The 12,670-nt window shown below is 37.0% G+C and overlaps 1 protein-coding gene across 1 annotated transcript; it reads left to right on the plus strand.

Annotated features, from left to right (window-relative positions):
* Window positions 1-5,809: 5,809 nt before the first annotated feature.
* On the plus strand, window positions 5,810-7,167 carry LOC127943936 (gastrula zinc finger protein XlCGF8.2DB-like). The gene has a single exon (XM_052539956.1). It carries the CDS (start codon window positions 6,194-6,196, stop codon window positions 6,893-6,895), a length of 702 nt encoding a protein of 233 aa, XP_052395916.1. The 5' UTR covers window positions 5,810-6,193; the 3' UTR covers window positions 6,896-7,167.
* Window positions 7,168-12,670: the final 5,503 nt, after the last annotated feature.

Below are 12,670 nucleotides of genomic sequence, written 5' to 3' on the forward strand. Positions count from 1 at the left end.
AGACGCAGCCTTAGTCATTAATCTCTTACCCTCATGTCGTTCCAAACCTTTGTTCGTGAACCAGATATCACAAACTGCTTTGTTTTGAACTCTCTCACAACAGACACGGAAGAGAAGACAATGCTGAATAATGTCATCGTTTTTGCTATTTTTGGACCAAAATGTATTTCCGATGCTTCAAAATATTCTACCTGACCCTCTGATGTCACATGGACTACTCTGATGTTTTTCTTACCTTTCTGGACATGGACAGTAGACCGTACACACAGCTTCAATGGAGGGACTGAGAGCTCTCGGATTAAATCTAAAATATCTTAAACTGTGTTCAGAAGATGAACGGAGGTCTCACGGGTTTGGAACGACATGAGGGTAAGTTATTAATGACATTATTTAGGGTGAACTATCCCTTTAATGCAAGTAAAGCATGCGGGCCTATTGGATGCTAAGTGAAGCTATCAAGTACACTGTCAGCGTCCTCGAGAGTTCGTTCTTCTGAGTCAAAGTCCAAACTCGGAAGGACAGAAGTCCAGACTCTGTGAACTTGGTATTGAGAAACGCCTATAGTAAAGACTGCAATATAAAGAGAGGTCTTGTATTTTAATATATTATTAAAATATTGCATAAAACAAAAATATTTAAATATATAAAAATATTCCAGCAGAGATTGGCTTCAAACCTCAAACAAGCTTTCTTATTACTTGTGGCTATTTCATTACCATGGCTTTAAAAGCAGGAAAATAACTGTGAAACTAATGTTATTTTTTTTAACTAAAACATCTAAAGATGAAAGTAAATCGGTTCTTGGACAATCAATTTTTTATATTATAAAATGCTACATCATACACTCAACTTTTATGTTTAAAATCACAGTTCCTATTTGCATTTTTATCTAATTTATATCGGGTATAAATGGTTTCTGCATTCAGAAATCACACTCTTTATGTTTCAGTTGAAAACATTTCTATGCGCTTCTGTAATTTTATATGAGCGTTTGAACGGGACTTTTATTTTGGTGTGTCGCTGTGACGTCATAAAGCCGCGCCGCTCCTGTGTTTGTTGTGATTTGGCTGAAGAAAGGTTTGTGGTTTTTAGCATTGAAAGCAGTGCAATCCGTGCGGGCTCTTTTTGCTTTTATAAATGATTATTATCGCATGTGCTTTATCCAACATGTTTAAGTCTTTCTCAGGTGAGTAAAGCGCATCCACAAACGAGTCACTGAACATCTCTCTGTAGTGAATCTGTTTGTGTAGTGATGGAGAAACCGGCGACACCTGCTGTCGAAACCGTGCCATACAACCATCACAAACACGGGTCACGACTTCTGCAAACCAACCGCACTCTTTTAAAGTGGTAAATGCGTTCTACAAATGAATAAAGACTTAATGTCTATCGTAACTGTGGAGTTTTTTTTTTTCTGTTAATTATTCTGATCTCAATCATGACAGAGCAGAAAGTACAGTCGCTGAGGTTCATGTGATGTAAAGATGGAGTTTATTAAAGAGGAGAGCGCAGACATGAAGATTGAAGATGCAGTCTGTGTGAAACAAGAAGAGACGGAGGAACAAACAGGTTTGTTTTCATCCTCACTCGTCTGATCCTCATCGAAGCGTCCAGCTCTACAGACGTGAACGATTCATTATTGAAGAATGTCATGAAGCGGGGTGCCTCTTTTGTATATTATAAAAACAGTGCTTAAATTTAGCCTTTTTAGAGACTGAAGGATTGGAAAGTCTGGAAAACCTACTTTTGTTAAAGTATTAAAAAAAAAATGTATATATTATCATATGTATAAACCACATGCATGAGCTTTTATGTAAGCTTTTGAAATAAGCTTTTGTCCTAACTCTGTGAGTTCATAGGAAAGACGTGTGCTGACACTGTAAGACCAAAATGATTGAAGATTCATGTGAAATGATCAGTTGAAGTGCTTGTGATCTGGGGATTGATGCAAATTGAACATGCACAAAACTAAACATGTAAATATAAATTCTTTCTATGATTTATTCTTATCAAAGAAGCAGTGGCGTAGCCGGGGCCATGGGGGCACTGGCCCCTCCTGAAAACTGATTGGCCCCCCAGCGTGCCCCCACCCTTCTACTTGTCTGTCACTCACAAATTCAAATCATAATCTTTCAGCCTAGTAAATAAATCATGATTGCGTCGCGATGCTTCTCAATGAGGACCAATATTAGCGAGCTGCTGTTTTCCAATGAAAAAAAGCACACGGTAAGTTGATATATTTTATATAGCTTATTTTTTTGATTAGCAAGTTGTTGCAGTGCAACAAGTGTTTGGTACTAACGTTAACGTATTTCGGTGTTAGACAGGCCAGGTTCGATGACGATGTTATCTCCTAGAGCAGACCAAATGCTAATCATTATATTTACTATGCTCCTCTGATGCTGAATGTAAAAGGGGTTTACTGCGTGACGATTTACTTATTTTTCGGCCGAACGCGCCGATATAGGCAACAACGCAATTTAAAGCAATGGTTTAAAAAAAGTATAATTGCAATTCTAATAAAGTCATTATTGAATCATGCAGTCGATTTGCGACTTTTTTCACTTAAGTGAGGTGACGAAACAAATTGTATGATGTTTATCTAACGCTCCACACTTGAGACTTTTTTTTACAGTCTATGGGTGAGACACATGCAAAAACATCGTTTTTTTTACTGGTCAATTTTGAGATTTTGGGCTGTTTGTCTTCAATAACATGTCTTCTTTCAGACTTGTGGTGAAAAAAAAGTCCAAAATATAGGTCTTTACTACACCTAGTCTTTTTGCGTCTGTAGATTTCTCATAAATTCAGTTGGCGTTCTAAATCACCATGGTGCTCCGCGATTGCTGTCTGCACCCTGGAAAGCTCTCTCTCTAGCTCTCTCTGCCGTACAATGTTCTCAGATCCAAATATGTTTTCACAGAAGTTATTGACAAAACGTAATTTGATGACACCCAGAAACATTCTCAAATAAAAAAAATCATACATAAATATTTAATGCATGATTAAATAGCAAAATAAATAACTAATACTAAAATAACACTGGACTAATTAAGCTATTCTAAACTGTTTCTATAGGATCCACATATTTTACATGTTAAACTAAAGCTACCTTTTTGAACGAGTAGCTATCTAACAAAGTATTGAATATGATATTTTAAAATCAATATGCTCAAGATTAATTAGCCTTGACATAAGTACATTTTGTTTATTCATCAATGCAAATTTACTGCAACTGCTGCTATGCAAATTGAATGGGATGTGGATAATAAACAAAAACAATTTATTATATTAAATTTATATTAGTTATATTAATTCATTAATTGTGTATTTATTTTTATGAATTATTAATGTTATTCTGCATTTATATAAATAAGGCTATTATATATATATATTATAAGGCTATTATAAATAAATTCTATTATTATTATTATTATTATTTGTGAGTTGTACAGTATCCATACATTGGATTCTTTTATTTATTACAGTTTTTCTTTAGCTTTTGTAAAGTGAAAAGTTAATACAAACTGCTCTAAATCAAAACAATCAAATACAATGACTAATTGCTATTAAAATATAATAGGGTATCACTGTTTATTACTCATTTTAAAGGTTACTGAACTCCTGAAATGATTTGGATATACAGTTCAAACAACACAAGATTGGCCCCTCTGTACTAATTGTGGCCCCTCTTGTGCCCCCCAGTTGAAAAAATCCTAGAATCGCCCCTGCAAAGAAGTAAATAACTCAACCTGCACAAAGGGGATTGCAGTATTTTTTTTAACAGAATACAAATCAGTTATGTGGTTGTGTGAAAAACCAAAGCTTCAGACATCAGATCACACGGTTGTGACAAAAACAATCAAGCTTAGGAACTTGAAGATAACATTTTTGTTTAATAAAATCAGTTTTGTTCATGATAAATATTATTTTATAAATTAATAATTATTTTAGTTTAACACATCATACCTTTTCAGTGATAACTATGAAAAAAAAAGATATCAAGTAACTATACGACTGTTCCAGATACAAATACTGGCTATTATATGACAATGGTAATATGTAATGTCATAATTATAAAGTTTTGACAATTTACATATGTAATTGTTGCATAAGGCTATGAAATGATAAACGTTTATTCTTAACTATTTAATGTCTTTTCATTTACAGTAGCATGTACCATGAGTATTCGGGAAATGTCATGCCCTTATATAGCGGCCTGCGAGTGTCAGTGTAAATATTGTGTAATGGCTATAAACACTATAGTATTTACGGTAGTCCTGTTTGGTAGGGTGAGTATGGTAGTCTCTAGCCTACGTGTCCTTTATGAATGGGCTGGCATTAGCCTTTGAGTAATGGCAGGTGCATGCTGATTGCCAGATAGGTGGTGGTGGTTTCTTTCTTGGAGACTGCAATGATGGTTTGTGCCAGCTTTGGAAAACAGTTGTCGTAGCTGTTGTTAGGTATGTGACAATGTTGGATGTAATACTTTTTAACCGCGTGATATTGTGTATAATCATTGGCATTTAAATGTTTTGTGCAGATGACAATGATGGTTTGTGCCAGAGTTGGAAAACTTGTCTAGCTGGTACTAGGTATGTGATTGTATATGGTTGAAGTGTGTTTTATATTGTGTTAAATTGGAATGTGTATTCATGTTATTTGTTTTATATTGTGTTGTAGTGGAATGTTTATTCATGTTATTTGATGTATGTTGTTTTTAAAAATGATTTTGAAATGTTTTAGCACAATAAGGAGGGTGTCTTTCTGGCTCTTGTTTAGGAGCTGGCCTGTGTCACTGTTTTGAATGACTGTTTTTGTCTGGTGTAAAGTATTGCACATTTGCACATGATATATTGGGGGTTGTTGAACCCTGATGGTATTAACTTGCTACCAGCTAAGCCTATTTGTGTTTTAGAACTTTTGACAAGTTAATAAATATTGGTTACTTGAATGACTTGATTGGATAAATTTATTGCTTGACATTGATAGGCTTTACAATTGCATTAAAAGTTTGTCTGCCTTGGGAAAGCTCAACCTGGGTTTGTCTCATTCGTCTGTATTTGTGATATCACAAATCCCGGAAAATATTTGCTGTAGTCCAAACAAGTCTTTCAATGTAATTTTTGAAAAGTGATTTCTTTTAAATAAAATATCTTCTTTTGAAGTGGATTTTGAGCTTCGTAACGTTGAAGATCTTTTTATGTTTCAACAGCAACATTACAGACTAACTAAAGTTGAAAAAGTGACAAAGAATAATAGGACCCCTTTAAATGCTGAAAACAAACATAACAGTAAATTCAGATTTTTGGTATTTTGTCTGGCCAATACAAGACAATGACTAGCCTTCCCATACTTAATGGCGTTAATATACTCTGCTAACTTGAAGAGTTGTGTAATTTCTTCAGGTAAGCAAATATAGAACTGGCTATCATCATTAAAGCGGTGAAATCTAATGAAAATATCTATCGCAGGAAGCAGATCCAATGAGAAAAGCAGAGGACCTAATACTGAGCCCTGCAGCACTCCATGCTTGTATTTGATGAGATGTCTCTTTATTTACACCAGCAATGTGGTAGAGGTCAGATATATAGGACATTAACTCTTTCAATTTTGGCAATTATCACCGCCATCAGTGGGTGAGTGTGTGAATGGGTGAATGTGAGGCAACTTGTAAAGCGCTTTGGATGGCCATTGGTCTATTGAAAGTGCTATATAAATGCAGTCCATTTACCAAAGGTTTGTGTCTTGGTACCGGCAGATACACAATTGACAAGAGGTTCTTAAATTACAGGTTACCCCTTTTTCAGTAGCTTGGTGGGTATAGGATCCAGCATACATGTGTTTTTGATGTTTTACATTTTGTTTTCTGTTGCTTTGTGTCCATTAAATTGGAGTTAACTTGTATTTGTCTCTTTTCACCGTAGGCCTGATACTGCTAAAAGAGGAGAGTGAAGTACAAGATGAAATTGAAGAAAAAAGTCACTGTAAGAAATATCATGATATCATAACTGAAGTAAACTCTGAAAAGACTTCCTCATGAAAAAGTAATTTCACCTGCCAACAGTGTGGAAAGTGTTTCTCTACAAAAGGAAACCTGAAACTCCACCTGGACCTCCACACTGGAGAGAAGCCTTACACATGCTCTCAGTGTGGAAAGTGTTTCACTAAAAAAGGAACCCTTAAAGGCCACATGAGCATTCATACTAGAGAAAAGCCTTACACGTGCCCTCAGTGTGGAAACGGTTTCACCCAGCAAGGAAGCTTTAACAGGCACAAGAGAGTTCATACTGGAGAGAAGCCTTTCACCTGCAAACTGTGTGGTAAGAGCTTCACAACAAAACTAAACCTCAAGTATCACATGAACGGTCACACTGGTGAGACTCCATTTACATGTGAACAGTGTGGAAGGAGCTTCAGACATAAGGTAACCCTTAAAAAGCACATGAAGATTCATGCAAGTGAAAGCAGTTTTACATGTCGTCAGTGTGAAATGAGTTTCTCAGACAACAAATACCTTAAGAATCATGTGATAATTCGCACTGGAGAGAAACCTTACACGTGCCTTCAATGTGGAAAGACTTGCTCAAACAATACAAACCTTGGTGTTCACATGAGAATTCACACTGGAGAGAAGCCTTTCACCTGCTCTGAGTGTGGAAAGAGCTTCAGATTTGTAGGAAACTTGCAGACTCACATGAGAATTCACACCGGAGAGAAGCCCTTCACCTGCTCTGAGTGTGGAAAGAGCTTCAGATTTGTAGGAAACTTGCAGACTCACATGAGAGTTCACACTGGAGAGAGGCCTTTCACGTGTCTCGAGTGTGATGAGAGTTTCACCTATCAGAGAGACCTGAAACATCATTTGTTAATTCACTCTGGAAAACAATTCTAGTGTTCGGCTGTGGCAAGAGATTTACAAATTCTAATTTCTTATGAAATAAAGTTCTTGTCATTAGGGGCAGTTGTGGCCTAATACTTAGAATCGGACTTGTAACCCGAAGGTTGCAGGGTCGAGTCTCCGGTGCAGCAGGAATTGTTGATGGGGGATGTCCAGCGCTCTCTCCACCCTCAACACTAGGACTGAGGTGAGACCCTTGAGCAAGGCACTGAACCCCAACTGCTCCCTGAGCGCCGCACCATCGGCTGCCCACTGCTCCGAGTGTGTGTTCAAAATTTCAACAACAAAATTCACTGAAGTTTAACTATTGAACAGTTGTTTGAGATGTCCTCTAAGTTTGATTGTAAAGGGATGTCTTTTATTTTATTCAGTTTAGTCTCTTGGAATCAAATCGTCATTTCACAGCATTTCACTTCTTACAATATTAAGGAGAACATAATTAAACATTAAATAATAAAAAATGATAAATAAAAGGGTTTCAACTGAGCTAAATGTACGTTGCATTAAGTTGTTTTAGTGTGAGAGTGCACACCTATGGCTACTGTTGGGGTTGATCTGGTGGGTCCAGCTGTGGGTTTTGCCAGCGCTGAATATTCTAGCAGTCCTACTGCTGATCCTAAGTATTTCTAGCTTATTTCACAAGGTGAATTCAGAAAATATTCAGACCACTTTTTTTTTTTCACCCTTTGCTATGTTGCAACCTTATGCTGGAATGTTCAAACCCCCTAAATCAGCAATGACGGAAGGTCTTGAAACCTGTGGTATTCAGCAGTGGTTTGTAATCTTCTGCACATTTGGTATGTGTCCCTAATCAAATGCACCTGATTAAGGTCTTGGTCTTAATGCAAATGGTAACCAGTGCCGTGAGATAAGCACAGGTGTCACATGGGCTCATTTTGGCTCATTTAAGACCAGGGGTTGGTTGCCCCAACTGGACATACACCTGGTTGTAAGACTAGGCTGGATGTTAAATGCACTTTAAAACATGTGGATAATTTATACCCGTTGTACTATATCGTTTGACATCTTGCTTGGTAGGACAGCTTGGAAATGTTTCACGTTATTAATCCCATTCATTATTTGTAGCATGCCTGACCCAAAGCTTTAGCTTTTGAATTCAGGCATATTAGTCAAAGGACCTCTACATCCCTGAAAGACGGCGGAGACCAGGACAACTAGAGCCCCAGATACAGATCCCCTGTAAAGACCTTGTCTCAGAGGACCACCAGGACAAGACCACAGGAAACAGATGATTCTTCTGCACAATCTGACTTTGCTGCAGTCTGGAATTGAACTACTGGTTTCGTCTGGTCAGAGGAGAACTGACCCCAACTGAGCCTGGTTTCTCCCAAGGTTTTTTTCTCCATTCTGTCACCGATGGAGTTTCGGTTCCTTGCCGCTGTCGCCTCTGGCTTGCTTAGTTGGGGTCACTTCATCTACAGCGATATCATTGACTTGATTGCAAATAAATGCACAGACACTATTTAATAGGGATGTGCACATTGATGCTGCAGTATCGATATATATATATATATATATATATATATATATATATATATATATATATATATATATACAGTATTGTTCAAAATAATAGCAGTACAATGTGACTAACCAGAATAATCAAGGTTTTTCGTATATTTTTTTATTGCTACGTGGCAAACAAGTTACCAGTAGGTTCAGTAGATTCTCAGAAAACAAATGAGACCCAGCATTCATGATATGCACGCTCTTAAGGCTGTGCAATTGGGCAATTAGTTGAATTAGTTGAAAGGGGTGTGTTCAAAAAAATAGCAGTGTGGCATTCAATCACTGAGGTCATCAATTTTGTGAAGAAACAGGTGTGAATCAGGTGGCCCCTATTTAAGGATGAAGCCAACACTTGTTGAACATGCATTTGAAAGCTGAGGAAATGGGTCGTTCAAGACATTGTTCAGAAGAACAGCGTACTTTGATTAAAAAGTTGATTAGAGAGGGGAAAACCTATAAAGAGGTGCAAAAAATGATAGGCTGTTCAGCTAAAATGATATCCAATGCCTTAAAATGGAGAGCAAAACCAGAGAGACGTGGAAGAAAACGGAAGACAACCATCAAAATGGATAGAAGAATAACCAGAATGGCAAAGGCTCAGCCAATGATCACCTCCAGGATGATCAAAGACAGTCTGGAGTTACCTGTAAGTACTGTGACAGTTAGAAGACGTCTGTGTGAAGCTAATCTATTTTCAAGAATCCCCCGCAAAGTCCCTCTGTTAAAAAAAAGGCATGTGCAGAAGAGGTTACAATTTGCCAAAGGACACATCAACTGGCCTAAAGAGAAATGGAGGAACATTTTGTGGACTGATGAGAGTAAAATTGTTCTTTTTGGGTCCAAGGGCCACAGGCAGTTTGTGAGACGACCCCCAAACTCTGAATTCAAGCCACAGTACACAGTGAAGACAGTGAAGCATGGAGGTGCAAGCATCATGATATGGGCATGTTTCTCCTACTATGGTGTTGGGCCTATTTATCGCATACCAGGGATCATGGATCAGTTTGCATATGTTAAAATACTTGAAGAGGTCATGTTGCCCTATGCTGAAGAGGACATGCCCTTGAAATGGTTGTTTCAACAAGACAATGACCCAAAACACACTAGTAAACGGGCAAAGTCTTGGTTCCAAACCAACAAAATTAATGTTATGGAGTGGCCAGCCCAATCTCCAGACCTTAATCCAATTGAGAACTTGTGGGGTGATATCAAAAATGCTGTTTCTGAAGCAAAACCAAGAAATGTGAATGAATTGTGGAATGTTGTTAAAGAATCATGGAGTGGAATAACAGCTGAGAGGTGCCACAAGTTGGTTGACTCCATGCCACACAGATGTCAAGCAGTTTTAAAAAACTGTGGTCGTACAACTAAATATTAGTTTAGTGATTCACAGGATTGCTAAATCCCAGAAAAAAAAAATGTTTGTACAAAATAGTTTTGAGTTTGTACAGTCAAAGGTAGACACTGCTATTTTTTTGAACACACCCCTTTCAACTAATTGCCCAATTGCACAGCCTTAAGAGCGTGCATATCATGAATGCTGGGTCTTGTTTGTTTTCTGACAATCTACTGAACCTACTGGTAACTTGTTTGCCACGTAGCAATAAAAAATATACTAAAAACCTTGATTATTCTGGTTAGTCACATTGTACTGCTATTATTTTGAACAATACTGTATATATATATATATATATATATATATATCGATACTCAGAAGCTTCTATTTTGGTATCGATATTTTCTGCAAAGTATCGATACTTAATTATATTTATAATTTCTTTATAAATAAATGTTTTAAGCAGTGTGTGCAGGCCAATTGGGACGTTGTGTGTATGATATAAAAAGAAAAGGTCTCGCGGATGCGGTGGTATGATGTTAACACCGATTGGTCTGCGGCTGCACGCAGTGCAATGCAATGTGGCATTCACCATCACAACACGGCATGCACGCCACGGTCGCTTGATGTTGGACGTTCGAGAGTCTCAAATTTATGGACCGTCTCTAAAGTTACATGTGATATTGGTATACACTTTTCTAACGTCAGTACCATTTGAGGAGAATGACTTACAGTCATAAAAACAACTGTAATTGTTCATCTAGGTGTCAGCTATAATGCACAATTGAATTAAATGTTTGATATTTATTAAAATAAACTGTAAATCATATGTAAATTATGCTACTTTTTCACATTGGCTCAAACATAAATTTGAAGCTCAATAGCATTTGAGGAGTAAGACTTGCAGTCATAAACAATTGTAATGTGTTCATTTAGGTGTCAGCTACAATGCACACCTTATACATTTTTAATATATATTAAAATAAATGATAAAACAATTAGGTAAAAATGAGGCCCGTTTTTCACTTTCAGGCACATTCCTGTGAAAGTATTTTTTTAATTTAATTTTATTTATTTTTTTAGGTTCCCTTACGAAAATTACCCATAGTTTTAACAATAACACCACAAATCATCGTTCTTGTAGCAATGGTAACTGCAAATTTATATATATATATATAATATATATATATATATATATATATATATATATATATATATATTATTTAGAAAAATCACATACATTTTAAAATTATAAGCAGTATCGGTATAGTTAAAATTGTAACAAAAAGTATCGGTATCGTATCGCATGGAAAAAATGTGGTATCGCCCATCCCTACTATTTCAACTGAACAGAGATGACATCACTGAATTCAATGATGAATTGCCTTTAACTATAGTTTTGCATTATTGACACACTGTTTTCCTAATGAATGTTGTTCAGTTGCTTTGACGCAATGTATTTTGTTTAAAGCACTATATAAATAAAGGTGATTGATTGATTGATATTAAACAAACTCTCTCTAAGCTAGATGACTGGCCTGGCGCCAGCATGGCTGGATCTAGATTACTTTATGACTCACTTACATCACGATTGCAAATTCCACTGTCACGTGAGCAGCCTCAAAGGAGAAATTAAACACATTCCACAACACACACACATAAGCACACACACACAAACTTTACTGTACGCTCTTTATGTAAGTCCTTAATAATATGTATTTTGATAGGTTTGTGCTGGGTTAACTGGTTAATCCTGTTATGCAAGGATTATGATTTGCTGAAATTGGAAATGTTTTTGGAATTAATGTTCTCAAATAGAGTCATGAGTTTGTAACCCCACTCCTGACCAGATCATAAAACTTTATGATCCTACTGGGAAACAGAACAGGAAAAGCCAGCTCTCTGGAATTCTTGTTAGAAAAGAGAATAGTACCCTTTTAAAATGTATTTTAAATATATTGACTGTGTTGCCATTTTGGTGCTTAGATATCTTTCCATAATCAAATTGGAGTATCTGCAATTTTATCGTGTGTTAATCAAACTTTAAATGTGTGTAATTCTGCAAAATGTGTAATATGTATGTAAGTTCATGTTTCTATCACTTATATCTGAAATTTTGGTATCTGTATCCGGACTCACTTATACAAAGGAAGTTAATGTAAAAAATGTATTAATCTGGAATTACCAACTTGCTAGGATACAACTGCTGAATTCTGTAACTCACGCGAGTGGGTGTTTCCTCAGAGACAAGGGAACTTTTTTCCCCGCTTCAGATCATGGACGTTCATTGGTTGTTCGCGCAATCAGAGGCGTGAACCAGTCAAGCCATAAGAACTGAAACCAGGAAGTTCCCGCTGGTCTCTTCTCTGCACTTCCGTCAGGTAGTTGATCTCAGCTCTGCGGCTGAGAGAACAGCCTGTTCTCATGGCTCCTTAAGGGAGCGTTCATCTCCGTTTTTCTTTTGTTTTCTGTACTAAGTTTGTTCTCATATTTGCCTCTCCCCATGAGGGAGATGAACTCTGAATCATTATGTTCGTTGGACCTTTCAAACTTCACGCGAGTCCGCAGCAGCCCCAGAAGACACAAGAGAACACGCCCAGCTCCAAAAGAAGACATACGCATGCTCGTCTTGCGAGTCGCAAAGAGACCAAATCCAAGTATTATTTTCTAGAGAGATTTAAATGCTGCTTTAAGTTGATCTATTACCTTTTCAAGGTGATCTGGTTCCTTGTTGTCTTTCAAAAGGTTACTGTGTGTGATTTTGCCATACTGAGCGATCATTCTGTGATGGCGACTGTTTCTATCTCATTCTCTCTCGCTTACTCTCTCTCTTTCTCTCTCTCTCTCTCTCTCTCTCTCATTTGGATTCCGTTATGTCTTGTATTTGTTTTACTGTTGTATTG

This window comes from Carassius gibelio, chromosome A3, assembly GCF_023724105.1.
Source record: "Carassius gibelio isolate Cgi1373 ecotype wild population from Czech Republic chromosome A3, carGib1.2-hapl.c, whole genome shotgun sequence".
NCBI lineage: Eukaryota > Metazoa > Chordata > Actinopteri > Cypriniformes > Cyprinidae > Carassius > Carassius gibelio.

Excerpts from the sequence above, each read along its gene's own strand:
- LOC127943936 (XM_052539956.1), top strand. The coding sequence starts at position 6,194 with ATGAGCATTCATACTAGAGAAAAGCCTTACACGTGCCCTCAGTGTGGA.